General features: G+C 39.0%; 1 protein-coding gene across 7 annotated transcripts in view; it reads left to right on the forward strand.

Annotated features, from left to right (window-relative positions):
- Nucleotides 1-8,232: 8,232 nt before the first annotated feature.
- LOC129181511 (membrane-associated guanylate kinase, WW and PDZ domain-containing protein 2-like) overlaps nt 8,233-20,241 on the forward strand; it is a 133,875-nt gene continuing 121,866 nt past the window's right edge. For 2 of the 7 annotated variants that reach the window (XM_054776798.1, XM_054776799.1), the window contains exon 1: nt 8,469-9,097. In XM_054776798.1, the coding sequence (XP_054632773.1) occupies nt 8,800-9,097 (298 nt within the window). In that variant the 5' untranslated portion in view covers nt 8,469-8,799. Of the gene's footprint in view, nt 9,098-20,241 lie in introns of all 7 variants that reach the window. The other 5 variants (XM_054776797.1, XM_054776796.1, XM_054776800.1 and 2 more) reach the window with 5 other exon arrangements.

The following is a 20,241-nucleotide window of genomic DNA, read 5'->3' on the forward strand; positions in this document are numbered from 1 at the left end:
AAAGACACCGTAAACCGCTCACAGATCTACACAAACTGAATCACCTCGTTGTTGGCTTTGGTCTGCCATTATCACCAGAAACTAATCTTTCATGACGTTACATGATTATTGCATGGATTGAAAGAGACTGACTGACTGAATTATGACTTTATAGCCCATAAGATTACATTTTTTTTCTTGAAAAATAGGACTTAATATACTATTATATATATATTTCAAGAGAAAAAAATAGTTATTTTCTTATATTTTGACTTTCGCCAAAAATTCGCCGACTTTATTTTTTTATTTGCATGTTCATTTTCTAAAAAAATAAAAAAAATTCCTAGAAACAATATGACTTTAAATAATGACTTTTTTTTGTCAAGGAACGTTTTCATTTTATATAATGTCTTCATTCCCGTTGCTGATGTCCTCTTAACAATACAACCTTATTTCTTATACCGTACTTCCTCATATTACAACTTTTTCTTGAAATGTTATGCCTTTTTTTCTAGCAATATGAGTTACTCCAAAAGTGCAAGCTCGCCAGCAGCAACTGCGTGCGTGGAGCCGACAAGCCGACATTCACGCTTGATGTGGCGAATGAACTTTTTGACGACTTTTCGGATAAAGATAATCAAACGAATAAAAGTACATGAGTCTGTCAGCAAGAACTGTTCACGATCGCACCATCATGATGGCAAATGAAGTGGAGGACATGACGCTTAACCTCACTCCGTATCAACCAGACTACAAAAGCCATTAGCAAAACCATGCAGCACCAGAAGTCGCATTAATGGTAATTTGTTATTGATTAGCTTCAGTATAACAATGTTGTTAAAAAGAATAAATGCAGAGGCTTACTATGTTCTAAAATTGTTAGTCTTGTCTAAAAATGCACAGCTATATTTATATTTAGTGTTAAAAAATAATACGATATGGCTCTCACGGAAATACATTTTAAAATATGTGGCATTCATGGCTTAGCCAAAAAGGGTCCCGACCCTGCTCTAACACTATAGATATAATTGACTGTTTTATGGGGCCACTTAACAGCAACTAAAAAAAGTAAAAAAAAAAAATAAAAAAAAACTCCACCTCATGAAGTCAATATGCTTGCTAATTGTGTCATATGATACAATATAATCTGCAGCAAGTTTGACAGGTGTACTTGGCAATCACACGTTTTAATACATAATTCATGTCATCGTGAGCTTGAAGGTTAACACGATCTGCTTGCCTGAAGCCATCAGGTCTAATCAACTTTTACATGTGTTAGTGTGGCATGCGTTTACATGTGACTACTGTATTTTACGTCTGACTGTTAATGCACCTTCTTCATTGTATAAATGTGCATGGGGGAAAAGGGCGGAGACTCACAGTATAGCCTACATTGAGCGTGCATGTGACCCCTTCTGCCCTCCATCTTTACCAAGCCATCTTTACAAAACAATTTCAGTGCACGTTGCTAAGTCGGTGAGTGTTTCCTGGCTATAGCAGCAAACACACACAGGCAAGAGTGAAGGAAAGCAAAAATCCATATAAGCTCTAAAGAGATTCCCCTGCTGTGTTCGCAGACGGCTTGGTGTTATTGCCGTTGTTGGGATGCTCGTTTCTAAAGATGACACGAAGCAATATTCTCCTCTACTTGCTCTTTCAGCTCACACGAAAAGGATTTTGGTGCACATAGTTGTGTCAAAAAAAACCCTGAAAGTCACTTCCTGCAATCGCTGACGTGTGAGCGACCACCTCAGACACTTGAAAATGTTTACTCATCTGACGCTTGTCAAGAGAAACGCAGTGACTTGTTTCTAGTGACTCTAAATTTAGACGCAGCAGCTCTGGGCTCTGACAGATGATTATTTAAAAAAAAAAAAATCTCCTTCTGTTCTTATGTTTGCAAAGAAAGAAGCTTTGTTGAACACAGGGGGTGACGTCACGCAGGGCTTCACCAAATCTTGTGAGACTTCAGCTCACTGATGGCAAAGAAAAGGATGGATGACAACCATTGAAGCTAAACATGCACTATTTTCATTATTGTCCTTCACACACACACACACACACACACACACACTTGTCTGGTCCTGACTGCTCAGCACAACATGGCTAAAGCATATAAAATAATAATAGTAAAGAACACCTTAATGCGACAAGACTCACCTTGCAATAAGCTCTTCCCTGCACATTGGTCACCGCGTCCATCACATGTCATCAAAGTTAAGGGTGAATACATGGTTAACTTCTTTTTACACATACAGTACATGACCCGTTTCTCGCAAATGAAATTACCGTGGCCTGTTACGACTGTTGCCTGAGAAAAAATACAACTTTCTTTTCTAAATATATTCCAACATTATTTAAGACAAATACAATTTTCTTTTCTCGTGATAGCACAGTTTTTTTAAACAAAAAAAATGTTACTTTTTTCTACCTTAACAATTTTTTAAAATTTTAATAGCTTCTCTTAATATTCCAGCATTTAAGAAAATACTTTGTGGCTTTTCGTCTCATATAACAATTTTTTTTTGTAATATTCCAACATTGAGAAAAACCTTTTCTCGTAAAATTACATTATTTTACATTACATTACATTACATAATTACAGCATTATTTCAGAAAAATATGACTTTCCTTTCTCATAATATTAAAATAAAAAAAGGACTTTCTTCTCGCGCAACAATTTTAAAAAAATGTTTCTTATAACATTCTAATATCATGAAAAAAATTACTTTGTTTCCTTCTAATACAATTTTATTCAAGATTTTTAGTTTTACTTTCTTCTAACAGTTTTTTATGAAAAAATCTGACTTTCTTTTCTCATAATATTTCAACATTCTCGAAGGAAACAACGACTTTCTTGTAACATTACAAGTTTATGAGAGAAATAAGTTTTTTTGTGAAAAAAATTGACTTTCTTTTCTCGTAGTTTTAACACTTTTGTGCTTCTCTCATAACATTCCAACATTAAGAAAAATGCCACTTTCTTTCTCAGACTTTCTTCAAGCAAAATGTTTTTTTTTAGAATATGGCTTTCGGTTATTTTTGTAATATTCCATCTTTTTTTTTAAAGACTCTTTTGTAATATGACTACTTTATCATTGTAAAAAAGAAAAACAATTAGAAAAATCTGGCCTTTTTTCTTAAAAAAAAACAGCACCGACAACAACTTTCTTGTAATATACCAAGATCTACATTGGAAAGCAGTGGTGGGTGGTGCTTTTGGGAACTGGGCCTTCAGCGAGCCAGCCAGAATTTTTTTTCGCCAGACACTGAGAGCCATGACCAAATAAACAAAAAATAACAATTGCAAATATTTGCTATGGCGGGGTTTCAAAGTACAGTCACCTGTGTAGAGGAAGCAATTTCACGAGATCTTGCGAGCTTAAAACGGGACGATATTTCTCTTCTTTTAGATAAAAGCTGTCTCGCAAGAACAGGGCAACCAGGAGTCTTATCAGTCTGTGGGTTATGGCATTGCTACCGTGAATGATAATACACGTAATATGGAAGCAGCAATGCGCGAAGCAAGATTGGAACTGCACATTAGGTGCTTTACGCACAATATAAACCTTGAATCCAATTTGCATTCGATGTTTCCAACATCACTCGCTTATGATGTGTTGCTGTTTTTCCCCATTGGAGTTGAACAGCTGTCACCGTGTTAATGTCCAAGCAGAAGCAGAAGTAATTCTACATTTGATCAAAGTTATTTAAGATTTGTCAGATCGCTGCATAAGACTTCTATCAAAACATATGGTAGCAGCATCTCTTTCACTACTTCCTGGTTCGGCACTCTAAGCATCATTGGAACTGTAGTTCTTTTAGTGTAAACATAAAACTAATCTACTGCCACCTGCAATCAATTTTACATATGTCTTTAACCCTAGGTCACAACCAGACGTACGATTTTTCCGGCTGTGCGATTTGTGGCGTTCCCCAAATCGCTGCATTTTTTTTTTTGCTCGTGGAGAACGTATTTGTGGTGACCATGAAGGGGTGAGATCACAGTGCACCCAATGTACAACCTGTAAATCAAACGTGTGTACCATGCATGAAATGTGAGGCTGCTCGGTCGCACGGCTGTCGCTTCATTCGTACAGCCAACGCACGTAAGTTGTACTACCAACATCTGTCAAACTTGCAATAAATAAACGTGCAATTGTGACACCCCCGATTGGTCACCAATGTGCTTGACTTACATTACTGCTAATAACTTTGAGTTAGTAATGAATTTCCACTTGTGATCGGCGGTACACTGGTGCTTGCTCAGCCAAATGTAACAAGCATAAATAGAAATGCTTGGTGAATAAAGGTTCACAGAACTCCCAACATCTACACTACAACATCATCTGAACCAGTTCATAATCAATATTGATCTACTAATGTGACAAAAATATAAAACCTTTTTGTTGAACAGTTTTGCTCTGATCAACCAATCAGAGGATGGAAAAGAGCTGATGTCATTGTAGGCCGGCTAGATGGCCCTGACTGGCAAATTAAAAAAAAAACAGCCCCATTGCTAATAGTGCATATGGAACAGGGGCCAGCAGTCTTGATTCTGAAGGCCCTGGACAAATTACATTCATATGGCAACACATAGAAGCTGAAATCTGATTGGACAAAACAATCTAACATACTGGACATATACTACTGGAAACAGTGCAGCCAAGAAACACGCTACTAAATGAAGATAATAGACTGTTGGGAATAAATTAAAACAATTTTATGGAACAAATACTACAATTTAAAGTTGGAAATGTAGGGCAGTGCTTCTGGTAGTGGTTAAGGTAGCAGAGAAGGCCTTGCTGGCCCTGACTGCACACCACTGCTGGAAAGTGAGCTGCAGTTTGTCATAGTGTGAAGAGACTCACCTCCCTGGCACTCACAGCAATCTCTGTCTGCTTGTTCATCACCTTGTCAAGTGCGTGAGGTGAGTACTCAGTTAACTTCTTCTTACACTTGTAACTACAGCTAATAATCATGTACAGTGGTGACAGGTTGATTCTGGAACAGGTTAACTCAGTTCCCATTATTGGGACAAATGCTTTCTTAACCACAATAATAATGATCTTTATTAACAGCTCTAGAACTGGATCTTAACAGGACAGGTGTACCTAATTAAGTGTCCAGTGAGCGCCTCAGGTGCCTGCAGTTCCAATAGCCACCAGCAGAGGTGACAAAGAAAGATTGAGCTTTGCTATAGCGTTACATTTCAAAACAATCATGCAGCTCAGGCTCAGAATTAGCGTCATTTGTGGCATGCTGTTGCTGAGGTACGACCTCGCAAGACACCAATGCCCAAGTCGGTAAAGCGACATTCAAAGTGAACATACTTCTGCTTTATGGATTATTTATTGGCTGCAAGTGCACAGGGGTGATTGCACTGTGATGTCGCTCGGCAGCGAAGATGCTCGCATTACAATAGTACACACACACACACACACACACACACAGTGAGCATGTGACTAGAAATGATGTAGAAATGATGGAGCAGACTCTTGACTTGTGTCATAAATCTTACATGCAACTTGTTTTTTACTTGCAGAGCCTGGCATTAAAAAGTCATGGCTACAAAAGGATTTACCAGTCACTGCTGGACTTGGGTCAACATAGGAATGGTGTCATGTGATGATGACCAATGTAAATGTTTTGTTAAAGCCCTGCTGAAAAGTAGAAGCTTCTTATTTGTTGTGTTTCTTATTGTGGGGGTAGTTTGCAGTAGTTGTACAACGCCTCATAATGTGGTTCCTTTACAATATCACAAAATATATAATATTTCCCCAAAAGCATTTGAATGTCAAATGACAGCAGAAGCTTAAAAGCTGACAAATCTTAGAAGTAGCTGCCAAGTCATTGAAAAGGAAGTATACTTTGATATATGAAATATTAGACACCTAGTGGACCGTTATATCTTCACCGTTGTGTAACTTAGTTGCAATGGAGCGCATGCATAGAATGAGCATTGTTATTTCGGTAAGTCAGATTCTTTTATTGGATCTTGTTAGACTGGCCGGTTTAGGGTGTACCTAATGAGGTGTCCAGAGACCGTTTTAGCCAATGAGCTGAATGATTTACCTTGGCAGTGGGACATAGCAAAACAAGGCAACATGCATTTGCGATCTGGATTAATGTCAAATAAAACACTCAAGTTTAATTTAAAATGCGTTTCTGTTTTTATCGCCACAATCTTTCATTGGAAGTGTGTTGTCCAAAACCTAGTCCTGATGCTGGAATTTAGACATTCAGACAGTTTGAAAGTGCTTTTAGTAAGCCCTACTGGCAACACGCCGTTCTGTGTGTCTTTAGCTTTAATGCTAATGAGCTGTGTTTGTCCAGTTGTGGCTTGAAGAAGCTCTTTGTGTCCTTTATCCACTTTCTACATACAGTATGAGTTGAAAAGCTCACCACGATGCAATGGTCGAATTTGACCAAAAGCGGTTTATTTTTGACTTTCAGCCAAAACTTGGTCTTCAAATGCCCCGGTTTTTGTATGATACGGTTTTCGAAAAAATTTTCACTGAAATTTTGCCTCAGTGAGGGAAGAGTGTTGTTCTTCAAATGCCACATTAAATTTATTTATTAACGCGATTTTTTACGGAAATCGTCCGAAACTGATCGGTGGACAATCTATCGGAGCATCCCTATTCTCAAGCATTACTTTTCAAAGTCTTGGATTACACACAGTATCCCATGTGGTTTTATCTGAAAGGGAACCAAGCAATTAGTATCAGGAAAGCTTAAATTAATGCATACTAAGTTTCACTGCTGAGGCAAAACTCAATCCTAGTCAGCCTATGGACTTGTTTTTAATATACACTGTAACTGCACTACAACAACGTAACCTTAAGGAATAGGACAAATGTTAGCGATACTAGCATATATGTGAGCTACAGTGCTAACGTTACAGTCCCATTTTAACAGCAACATCATGCTAGGTTGGCCTATTTGCTCCAGCCCCAGCGGGTCAGAGACGGTATGATGTCCATGAGGAAGGAGGCTTTTCCTTCATGAAAACGTTTGATCGCCTCTTCCCTCAAAAGTGGAGCAAACAAGTAAGGGAGATGATAGATTTTTCTTACATTTAGTGCTTGAAAACAAGCTCTACAGTGGGGGTCAGGAACCTATGGCTCACGAGCCATATATGGCTCTTTTGATGTCTACCTCAGGCTCTCACATGTTTCTTAACTTTTTTCTTTTTTGTTTTCGCTGACATTTTGAAGTAAAACGTTACAGAAATCACAGTGTTAAAAAAACATTCAAAATATGAAACATTATAATGCATTTTAATCCAGCAATCCATTTTCTACGGCAATGGCTGTCCTTCTCATTCTTGGCGGCTCAGGCGCCAAAACAGGATTATAATTAAATAATGCGGTAGCCTCCCGGGTTATTTGAGTACGGTAGTCAAGAAGTGAACATCCTGCCTGATTCTGTAGCTGGTGCCAACACTGTTTACAAAGATGGCAAAAAGAAAGAAAGATGAGTACCGTACATTTCAGCACGAATGGACAGAGGAATTCACCTTTGTGGAGAGAGCAGGTTTGGCGGTGTGTCTAATATGCATTGATAAAATTTCGTCAATGAAACCGTCAAATGTAAAGCGGCACTTCGACACATGCCGGGATACATTTGCATCTACCGGTAAATATCCAGCTGGGGACACCCGGAAGAAGGCATGCCAAGAGTTACTCCAAAGTGCAAGCCAGCCAGCAAGCTGACTGGTTTTCCGTCAGCTTTGCTGGTTCTTTAGCAACAGTGATAGCGAATTTGACAAAACATTCATGCTTTATGCAGTGAATTAACTTTTTAACGACTTTGGATGAAGACAAGATAATCAAACAAATAAAAGTCAGAAAGAACTGTTCAGGATGGCAAATCAAGTGGAGGAAACAAGTGAAGGACATAACTGCAGCGGTATACTTTTCCCTCGCTTTCGATGAGTCGACAGACGTAAACCATGCAGCACCAGAAGTCACATGAATGGTAAGAATTTTATTTTTGGCAATTTTATTTATTGATTAGCTTCAGTATAACAACATCATAAAAAAATACATGCAGGGATTTACTATATTCTAAAATTGTTGCTCTTGCCGAAAAATGAACGCATTTATTTGTGTTCAGTGTTAAAAAAAGATTATATGGCTCTCACTGAATTACATTTTTTAAAATTTGGCTTTCATGGCTCTCTAGCCAAAAAGGTTCCTGACTCCTGCTCTTGCTGTTAGACCATTATGAAAAAGTAACTTTTGCAGAGTTATTGGACCTAGTTTTACACTGATGCTGCCTTCAGGGACAATGTCATTTTAAAATATACTTTATTTTTTTAATAGCATACAAAACATCAGTTCGTGGGGCTCTGCTGAGGGTCACAAACAAGACGAATTGAGTACACTTTCAGGAAAAGCCGTGAAGCAGCAGAAAGGTGGTGGTGCATTCAGTGCCTCCTCCCTCCCCATTGGACCACAGGAAGAGGCGCCCCTGGCAGGGAGGCCGACTGGTGGGAGTGTTGTGTCCCCTCCCCTCCTCTTCCGACGCCGAACCAGAACCATTCATCTCTCCCCTCCTTCGGCTTTCACATCCGGGTTATATGCGCCAGTGTTTGTCTTCTGCGTCTTGTGTGTCTTGACAGTGGAGATAATTTCACCCTACCGAGACGCGTCGCAGCCTCTCGCCGGACTTGGCGCCTCGCAGAGCGGACACAGCTGCCGGCGCGAGTCGGTGATGTCGCCCAGCTGTGGCGAGTCGCGGTGAAGCGGGCATGAGGCGGTGGTGGTAGCCAGCCGTGCGGGCCAGTCTGCGGTGATTCAAGTCCCCGAAACGATGTCGAAGAGCCTCAAGAAGAAGAACCACTGGACCAACAAAGTCCACGAAGCCGTGATCAGCCGCGGGAAGGACGGCGAGCTAGGTTTCGAGCTGAAGGGGGGCGCCGAGCTCGGCCAGTTCCCCTACTTGGGTGAGGTGAAAGCGGGGAAGGGGCTCATCCAGAGCGGCAAGCTGGCCGAGGATGAGCTGCTGCTGGAGGTCAACGACATGCCTGTGGCCGGCCTCACCAGCCGGGACGTGCTGGCCGTCATCAAGCACTGCAGGGACCCGGTCCGCTTCAAATGTGTCAAACAAGGTGAGCGACGTTAATGTGTGTGTTGTAATCAATCTGTGGCGACGTTGTGTCGTTTGCTCACTTTTTACTATCGGGTGGAAGGGTCTGCTGTGTGAAGAGAATTGAGTGTATTTTAAGGGGGTTCACAAACAGAGGCAAGCTGGGCCTGTTGTGGGTCGAGCTCCAGAACCGGAACCAATAGTAGTAATGTGCAACGTTTGTTTATCACAGTCTGGAGGGGGCGTGTCCTTTTCGGTTCGCCTGCTGCTCGGTTCTCATTTTGGGCTTGGAAGACAATGTGGATAAATGAAATGGATTGATATTGCAAAAAAAACCAACAAATAATTATTCAGGAAGCTGCTGTCTCATATTGATTGTTGCTGCTGGATTGCATTCTTAAAGTGACGGAATGTAACTAACTGTAATTGAAATCTATTCATTTTTCAAAACAAATACTTTACAATATACTGTTAGTATAACTAATACTAAAGAGGCTTGATAATGGCTTTCTTACCAATAGCCGATATTGTCCAGCTTTTCATTACCGATACCGAAATAGGTAGCAGCTCTTCCATCAAACTCATGTTGTGTAATAAACACATTGTGCTTCTTTTACTGTGATGCCACTAGATGCATTTTACAGTGTTTATTTTTTTAATAAACACTGAATGAATGAATGAAAATGAAAACACTGTTTGTACAAAATAAGACGAATACTGAAATATGCAATGTACAGGGTTCCTATGCAAGTATGGAAAAGTATGGAATTTGATTATAGATTTCCAGGTCTGGGAAAAGTATGGAAAATGGACACTCAAGTATAGAAATTAATATTTTTCCATAGTGGACATACATGTACCACTGTGCTGTTGTCTAAAAGATAAAATTATGAATAACTTACAAAAAAAAGCGATGGTGTGATTTGTTTTTCTAAGGCGCTTGCTCGGCCAGCTAAGATGCTTGTGTGAGCATACACAGTGGGCGATGCATCCTGGAAAACATTTGGGAAGATTGACAAGTTAAATGGCCATGCATATCAGTGCTGTCTGCTCAATATTGTTTACATTACTTGACTAATCACAGGCAATTGAATATGCTTGCGCTGAATTAATGTAATCAATTTGCCTACTGGTGATGTTTGTTGCCATTCTGTCGGTCCTGGCCTTGACTGTCTTTGCAGAGAGATGCATTTCTTTCATTTTCCGAATAATTTTCTGTTCATTTTTTTAAATTCCGAGAATAAATGCTCTGATATTTTTTTTGAATGATTCTTTCATGTATTCTCTATCTGTGAAGGCTTCGCCCTCCTTACGATCGCCAGTGCAGCCACTATAGCAGATGTAGTTGAGTTTGGAGCATTCATCCACTTCTTGAAAGTATGTTTGCTCTGTTCAACCTTCCATAGTATTTCCGAAATCGCTCCTTATGCCCAATCTACAGTTGGGTACTTTTCAGAAAAAGATGAGTGCTTGTTTTGAACATATCTTTCTGCATTACATTTTTTGTTGTTTCTCGCCACATATCAAGCCAACGTCATTGGCAGTGGAGGCAAAGGAATATATACATTCAGAATGAAACTCTATTTTCTTCAGAGATTGTTGAGATTTTTCTTTTTAGGGACATACTCATGGTTATGGACATCTTATCGCGGGAGGTAGAACACTCCCAAGATGTCTTTTTTTGTATCTCACTGCACATACCGCACCCCTCCCACTTCCCTTGCTCATCCAATCAGCAGCCATAATGCAGTGTAGCTGTATTCACAGACCTTCAGTGAGTTGGATATTTCAAACTCTTTTCGAAATTTCAAATTTCCTCCACTTTGGTATTAAAAAAAACCCCAGAGCTTGGTGTGGGATGGCAAAAAGGAGGCTGAAGAGCCGCGGGTTGCCAACCCCTGCCCTAGAGGGACCAAATTCATACGAGCCAAACACAAACAGTTAGTGGTTTGGTCCGCAACGTATCAGAAAACAGGAGAAAACGTTGATCACTGTTTTCCAAAGTTAAAGTTCATGTGTGTGAATATCTTGTTTTGCCTAAAACACACATATATTACAGTAGGTCTGCTTTCATGAGTGACTAAGGAACTTTTAAAAATATTCACATTTGAGAGGCTGAAATCAGAGGATATGTACATTTTTAAATGGAGTTTTGAAATGTCAAATCCGTAGGAACCCTGAATGTAAGTTATAGAGAAGTGTCCTATATATTTGAAACATTTTGTCTCAGCGAAAGTCATTTAAAACATCATGACCAATAGTCAACTAAAATATCATGGTCTCCTACTATCAACAAGTAGCACACGTTAGTCTTCGTAAAGTCACAAATCAGAACCCAAATAAGTCATGGAAAGTTGCACATTTCTATGTTGCACAAACATTTGTGTAAGAACAAAGTAAAGTGCAAAGCTCTGGATGAACACAGCACGAACAAAACGTATTAGATTAGAAGTAATAAAGGAAGATGCCTTACCAGCGTTACACTCATTGAAAATGGCATATTTACACATTTGCATATTTGCTATCCAAAGACAAAACTTGGAAATAATTCCAGACCATGGCTATACTGAGCAAACTTGCACAGTGGCGCATGTCATCAGTTGTGCCCCGATATCATACTCAGCAATACAGTAATCCTTCCACATTTTGCGCTTGGCTTCACTCGATCACATTTTTTCAAAAATATATCATTACGGCCTATTGTTAGTGAGAAAATATTCATATTTAAGCAAGTTACATATTTTCTGTGTAAATTAAGCATTTTCAAGCATATCAACGGCTAAATGAACTAAAATACAAATATATATGTATATATGTATAACCTATATGTAAGGCATTCAGAAGCCTCATTCAAAGACGCGATGATATTTTTTAGTATTATACACTGGTCACTAGGTGTCAGTACAGTGCAGCAACACACACAAGCACAAGTCTTAGGTATGTCATAAATGGCTAATGTTCTATTATTGTGTTTACTACAATGTGATACTGGTGATACTAGGTGATACTAGTGTAAATGTGACTATGGGGGCGTTATTTCATGTCTAGAGGGCTTTAATAACATTAACCATGTTTAGAAGGTTGTAAACAGGTTTTCTGTGCTGTGACTATGAAAATATTTGATTTATAAAGGAATCCTACTTGGCGGAAATTCACTTATCACAGTATGGTCTGTAAACAAGGACTTAGTGTATCAAAATTTGATGGCAATATCGGCTGATATCACATCTCTAAATTTTATAGGATAATATACATATTGAAAAGCATTTAGTACATATATTATGCAAAATCTTGCTTAATTTTTGGCATTTACGTTAATGGATTGAAAAATGAAAAAAATATGAAAAATGATAGAAAAACAAAAAATTGTGTTAAACTTTGCCATGTTGTGCAAAAAAGAAGTGAAACAAAAATCAGAAATCTTTATAGAAAGTTTTATGGAAACCAGTGCCGTGAATGCCTAATGTGTACCTAATGTTGTGGCCGGTAGTTGTATACTTTACATTAAAACAAACTAAGCAGCAGTGTGGGGTGGGGGTGCAAAATAAAAGTTAAAGGCGTGCAGTTGCACATTTAGTGTTGACAGTATTGAAGATGTTCAGTTTTCTCAGGCATGAAATGAGCATTCCGACGGCATCTTGTTTTCTGGGACATGAGAAAAAGCACAAATCAAACACTCAGGCCAGTTATTTTTGGAGCGAGCGAGCGAGCGGAGGATTTGCCTGGCGATCTGCTGCTGGTGGTAGTGGTGGTGGGTGCTTTTGCTGTTTGCACGGCTCGCCTCAGCGTGATTGATTATTGAGTTAGGGCTGTTGACAGGGGAGCAGCTTCGTGTACACAAGGGGTTAAATGCTAATGTGCCTCTATCTCAGACAGGTCTATTTTCCTCTTCTTCTCTTATCCATTTAAACACGACTCAAATGTATGTGTTTATTTAACTCTTCTCTCGCTATGTCCTTGAGCTTGCTGCCCTGTTATATTCTTATATTATGCTTGACATGCTGTATTTCTTCTATGGGCTGACACCGGACATGTCATTAGGTACTCCTGGACTATCCAAAGATCTGCTGAGTGAGAGAAATTGTTTTCATGCGTTGCTATTCTGTATAAATGGAATTGGAGGATGAAATCGACCTGGCAATTTTACCTGGCAGTAGTAACAGAGAGTTGGAACGCCACCTGTAGCCTCTTTTGTACCGACACAGCACAAAATTGACTGATCAGAGACGTAACAGTAGACCCGGGATTCATCCGCCTATATCTTTCGCACAGAACCCAGCAAGTGGGACAATCTTCAAGGTCAAGTTTCTTTAAACAAACAGTTCAAGCAGCCCCAATCCTCTTGATGTGCCGGTGTCTCGTGTGACTTATAAAATACAGTCGTTTTTGGACAGCAGCAATTGCTTTCAACACAACAGTGCAGGAGAAGTGACAGTATCAGGTGTTAAACTTCACAGAGCAAAATACCCGTTCAGACAGCCGTAGTCCTGCCTTTGTTACACTTCTGATACTACTTCCAAACTGGCACATTTGATCCGGTAAAACAGAATTAATTTACCACCTTCGGAGGTAGTATGAGAGCCATAACACAGTCGGGACATCACTTGTAGCCTCTTTCACACAGAAGTCCCAGCAAAGCGGAAATTGCTGTGTATGTTCTGCGTATGTGCTAGCGTCTGGTATGATGTACGAAGGCAAGCAGCAATTGCTTTCAACGCAACAGGAAATATGAAATCTGTATGTATGTATCTACATCTCCAAGAACTATAAAGGAAGCTGAATAACTTACATTTGATATGTAAACATATTTTCCCGTACTTGTTTCCTTTACCCTTTACCCAGCTTTTCATATATTTTTGGCTTTTATGTTCATTTTGCAGTGTCTTGAAAGCGATCAGCGATGTGATCCACATCTCTTTTTCATGTGCAGCAGGCAGTCAGGGAGGAGTAGAGTGCTCATGCTCAGCTCAGTGGAGCACATTTATGTAAAAAGCTTGCAGAGAGGTGTGGAGACGGTATGGAGATGTGTGAATGAGACAGTGAGTGTGAGTTTTAAGATGACTGTATGGTGGAGCTGTTAGAACACACACCTCGCCTGATATTTTTAACACCGACGTTCAGCTTTACGTTGACGATGTGGCGCAAACAGAGGGAAGAAAATTCAATACTACTGCTGTTTATCATTGATTTATATATTTTTATGATTAATCAGCTATATTTTGCTTGGGGAAAAAAGGTAGAAAGGTGTTTTGTTTAATGCGAAAGGACTGAAAACACATCTCTCTTTTGTCACAAATAGCTAGAGAACAAACACCTTGATATAAATAAAATGCAGCTATTTCTGGTTGTTAACATTCATATTATTCTTGGACCTTTTGTTTGCAACCATTGTTACTTGTTATTATGAATCAGCAGAGGACATACAGTAATTTTCCACATCAACACAGTGGAATACAGTGGAACCATTGTGGAGCTGCAACTAACGATTATTTTAATAATCGTTTAATTTTTTGATGAATCAGATTAAAATAAAAGCACATTTTTCATTTCCGCCTCTCTATTCAGAAATAGAAGATTTTAACTGACAGACCAAATAAGTGCACAAACACCAGGTTACCGCTTTAATATTCTGTTAAGATAATGTTAAATAATACAAAATCGAATAGCTTCAGTAAAACAATAAATGTACACAAAAATACAATCATGATCATTTTCTTAGTCGATTGATCGGAAGCTTGTTGTTTCAATTAATAGAGAAAACGGTTAGGCCATCGATGGACAATATTAATATGAAGCAGACACCTACAGTTAGTGGTTGGGTCAGAAAAGAGGCAAAAATGCCGATCACTCTTTTCCAAAGTCAAAGCTGATATGTGTGAATGTCATGTTTTAGCTAAGACACAAAGATAATTGGTCTGCTTTCATGGATGACTAAGGAAATGTAAAAATATTCACATCTGAGAGACTGAAATCTGAGGATATTTATATTTTTTAAATAAAAAAAACAAAATACCAAAATAGTTGTCGATTAATTGGGTCATCAATTAATTGTCACAGAGTGTGTGTTTTCTTGTGTCAGTGAATAAGATGATAAAATGCAAAATCCTTACATTTATTGAGGCAATACCTCACTGGATAATTTTGCTCAGTATTTTCTAACTTTTCATTGCTACAAAATCCTCAACAAACGATCATATCAGTGCTTGTGGTTAAAGACGACGTAGTTTCAGATGCAATTGCAATCATTTTATTAATTTAAGCTATTTTTTAAAGACACCCTTATTTTATTACCACTATTGGACAGGACGTGCACTGCTCTTATTTTTAAGGCCGAAAGTGTGGTGTGTGTTGAAAATTTCTTTTGACTGTTGCTACGTGAGATAGCTAGCTAGGTGCCTCTTGCAGCCGTGGCTGTCGTCCTTAAAACCTAAGATGAGACTGCTTAGTGCGCAAGCCCTGCCTACGATCTGAGTGTACTCAGTGAATGCACTGAGTTGGATCATGGTGCCTGTCAGTTCCTGTTTGTCAGCATGTCACCAACAATATAATGTTGCAGAAACACTTATTATACATCATGACTTTCTATAGCCTTTGTTATGTCTATACTGTCAGCATGACATCATTGTTCTTGCTAATTAAATACATAGAAATGTCAGCGCTTGCAGTACTTGTCACTGCCGCTCTTCCATAGAGAGGAAAAGCCAGCGTTTTATTTATTTATTTTTGACAACTGGAGAGCAGCGAGCCAAATGCAAGCTATCATTATGCTCTGCTGAATGAACGAATGATTTTGACTGCCAGGACAGAGGATTATATATTCGAGCTCACCAGGAGGAGATCAGATCAGATCATTTTAAGTATCAGAACTTTTGCTGGAGAAGGATAGAGTGCATTCACTTCCTATACAGATAAAAGGTAGTTGTCATTGTTATCGGCTTAATGAGCAATCTGTATTAACATAATGTCACAATAAATTTAATAATATATCAAAGATGTTTCATTGTGTGGTTTATGTATTTTAAGTGTGCAGGAGTAGGGGGTACATGACATCCAGTCAGATGTCTGAAGGGGTACGCGACTGTGAACCACTGGTCTAGAACAGTGGTCCCCAACCTTTTTTGACCCACGGACCGGCTTGTGTTCCCACAAATCTCCAAATCTCCCGCGGACTGGGGTGGGGTGGGTGGGATGGTGGGTGGGGGTGGGGTTCCGCACATTATAGCGATGTAGTTTATCTTATTTATTATGTATTGTGTAAAACTAAGACATGAATAACATCAAATTAAAAGCACAAAATGAATGCCGACCCACCATCCACCAGTTCAAGTTCCAGCCAAGTTTTTCCAGAGAGATGATTACATCGCTGTTTGACGTGTGTGGTAAAAGGCAGTGTGCTAGCATGAATTAACTTGAGACAAATGTGCACACTAGCTTTCAATAAGTCATCAAAACTTACCTTTATGCATTCCCACATAGTATCAGCATTTGACACCAAATATGAGGTGAAAGAAAAATGGTAAAAATACAGTAGTAGTCTATCTGTGCGGCATGAGATAAAGTTAGCACACGCACAATGGACAAGCGTCAAGTGAGACGGATGTAACAGAGAGAATCCGGCCACTTTTCAAAATAAAACATAAAAAAAAAAGAAATAATGGAAATTATTTTTTCTTTCTGTGCGGCCCGGTACCAAATGACTGGGCCGCGGCCCGGGGGGTAGGGGACCAATGGTCTAGAACACACATCTCCCCCTGCTGGTCATTAGAAAGGCTGCATTTTAAAGGTCTCCTATTATGCAAAAGTAACTCTTTAATTATGTTCTCACAGTAATACTGTACAGGTATGTGTTCCTACAGCCTGCTTATGAGCACCAAATGTGAATAAAAGTCTATCATCTCCCTCACTTGTTTGCTTCACTTGTGAGAGAAGAGGCACTCATACTGTCATTCTGAAACCAATTGTGGAAAAACAGTACAATATGGGAGCTTCTGGTGCTTCTACCGAGCCAGAAGCTAGGTCCACTCTTTTCCATTGTATGCTCCATATTGTCTATGTCACACAGCGGTTGATCTTTGCCACCAGTAGAGGACAGTAGCAGGTTATTCAGTCTTCAGAACATTTTTAATGCTGACTTTCTGCTGTCTGTGGTGCTGAAGTGTTACTCTCTTCGTAGGAGGACAGTGTTTAGCCTGTCTGCAAAAACGCCTCTGTGTAGTCCATGGCATTTTATTGTAAAATACTGTTATGGTGACTATCACATCGATAAAGTTTTTTCCCTTGGCTTGTTGGGTGTTACATTGCCGCCCATGTAGCCCACAAAGTAAGGAAAGGAGCTGGCAGGTCAGTACAGTGGAACAGAATTTGAAGTCATTTGCATTTGGATTCAAAGGCATGAAGAGTCCTTAATCTCCTTGGACAGACTTTATTAGACTATTAGCAAACCAATGAAGCATCACAGAGTAGAATCATTATGATACCGTAAGGGAGGCCTTCCTTCAGAATCACAGCTGGAATTATTCACTTTCACCTCAGATGTCTCCCCGCTGGTTTTTACTGTACCTCTTACCATATAAAACACTGTCAATCTAAACCAATGACTTTCTTAATACTGCTTTGCATCTAAGGCCCTTATTTCATGCAATGTCATGTGAGATGTTTTTGTACATTTCAATAATCACTCTTCATTTTTACAGTCTGACATTTCAAATTCCCAAATTCTGCTGTTTTTTTTGTCTACTATTACATTTCTCATCCGCTTGAAACCATTCCAATATCAAAATGTTGAGCTTAATCAGGACATGTAGGCTATTTATCAGAACTTTTAAAAACATTCCCACGTTTTCCATAATTTTATATTTTCTGACATTTTTCACATTGAAAATGAATGGACAATTTTAATGTAACCCCCTAATGGTGGAAATTCATTTTACATTTTAACGGATAGTTAGGATTTTTTGACACGAAGTTGCATGGCATCCCCATTAGCAGTGTAGTTCAGTGTAGTTCCACTTAGTTGCTGGGGACAATTAAGTAAAAACTTCTTGCTGGCTTCTCAAAACAATATGCGTTCAAAAGATTAATACATTTGCATCACAAAAATTCCTTCTCAAAAAAATCAGACCTCACAAAATGCTCTGAGTTATGTTTGTCTCCTGCCGTATTCCTGCGCACTGTCGCCTGTGTATTCGCCTGTGCATTCTTGTGTATGTGACGAAGACGCTCGCATCTACTTCCGCGACGGAGCGCCGCGGCCTTCTTGTTTACGTATGTGTTCCACATCAGAAGAAGATGTGAGTGTCTTCGTCACATACACCCAGGCGACAGTGCGCAGGGATTCTGCAGGAGACATATGTAACGCCAAGCGTTTTAGGTTTGATTTTTTTTGAGAAGGCATTTTTGTGACGCAGATGTATTAATCTTTTGAATGCATATTGTTTTGAGAAGCCAAACTCTTTACTTAATTGTCCCCAGCAACCAAGCGGAACTACATTTTTCATCACAGAAATCTGACTAGAACTGGACTTTGGAGACCAAGTGGGTAAGTCACTGTTATTGGACTACAATGCTGATAGGGATGTCATACAACTTCATCTCAAAAACTCCGAACTGTCGCTTTAACATTACATGTAACATTCTTCTGCTTGTTGTTCTGCTTAAAAAGTATGAAAGTATATGATGTGATAATAATAAAAAATAAAAAGAGAGGACCCTGATTGTAAATAGTTTGTCAGAGTACAGTAAGGTGGGGTGTGAAAAAGAATGAGAGGAATATGAGGTTTGTTGTAAATGTACAGTAGGTAGTGTTCAGTGCAACAGCATGAATAAAGCATGAGTTAAAAAATAAGCCAATATAAGCCTTTCAAGCTGTACAGTAAAACAGTGTTGTTTTTCAGCCTCATCAAGACTTTGCTTCTTCTTTCATCAGCATAGTATCCAAATTTGCTGTCAATGTTTGCACTTTTTGTGTCAAGCTAAAGCCTGAATTTACAAAATAAGCCAGTCACGACTGGCTAGACAGCAGGACTGTTTCTGAGCCCCATCTCGATCTTCTTATTTCTTTTGCCAGCATAGTGCATCTATTTATTTGCAGACTTTCCAATATTTTAGTTAAAAACAACAAAATTGAGTTGAAAAAATAAGGCTGCCACAACCAGCTATACAGCTGAAGTGGTGTTTTTGAGCTACATCAAGGGCTTGCTCCACTTCTTTTGCAAGCATAGCACACCTACTTTTCTGCAGATTTTTGCACATTTTGGTCAAAATTATTAAAATTAAGCCTAAAAAAATATATAATTTAGCGGTATTTTGAGGCTCCTTTCTAGGGGTGTAACGATTCATCTACTACCTAGGTTCTCAAAGTAGGGTACTCGTACCCCCAGGGGTACGCCAATTGTAATAGGGGGTGAATAAAAATGAAAAACAACTAGCACGTAACAGTCGCAATTACAAGTGCGCTTGAACGCCTCACGGCGCAAGGAGAATGGAGCAGAAAAGAGACACAGCACGAAGTTGGTAATTATGAACAACAACTTATGAACAAATAAGTAAATGTGATGATTATTAATCATAATTATTACATTAAGAGTGTTTAATCTTGAAGATTTCGTTTATATTGTTCCAATACACACATTGGGTGTTCCAATCCCCGCACGGTGCAGCGGTGAAAACTTGTCACTGTGAGTGCGGATTTCCCCCTTAAAATGAGGCTTTATTGTTGGTATTTTTGTACTTCAGATACTGCTTTATCATGATTATTAAACTTTTCCTTTCAATTTGGTATTAATTCAATATGCAGACTGAAACCATAGCCATCATGAGTGGACAAAAAATGATGCTCAAATTCAACCTGTTCGAACAGAAGGATGCCAACATCAAACTGGAACAAAAGATATGTAAGATGATTACTTACCTATTTATCAGTGCTCATGTGAAACTTTATCAAAATGTGACCATGCAAAATACAAAATTTTGACCTGGAATTACTATAAAATTATTTAACCAATTAATTATGTTCAATATTTCAAGTTAATACAAAAAAAGTGTATGTTTTTAAGTGTGGAGCAGGGGGTACATGGCTTCAGGTCAAATGTCTGAAGGGGTGCGCCACTGTAAAAAGTTTGGGGACCACTCATCTACTACATTGTTGTATCGATTTATATTCCTGTG

The sequence above is a fragment of the Dunckerocampus dactyliophorus genome, chromosome 5 (genome assembly GCF_027744805.1).
Source record: "Dunckerocampus dactyliophorus isolate RoL2022-P2 chromosome 5, RoL_Ddac_1.1, whole genome shotgun sequence".
NCBI lineage: Eukaryota > Metazoa > Chordata > Actinopteri > Syngnathiformes > Syngnathidae > Dunckerocampus > Dunckerocampus dactyliophorus.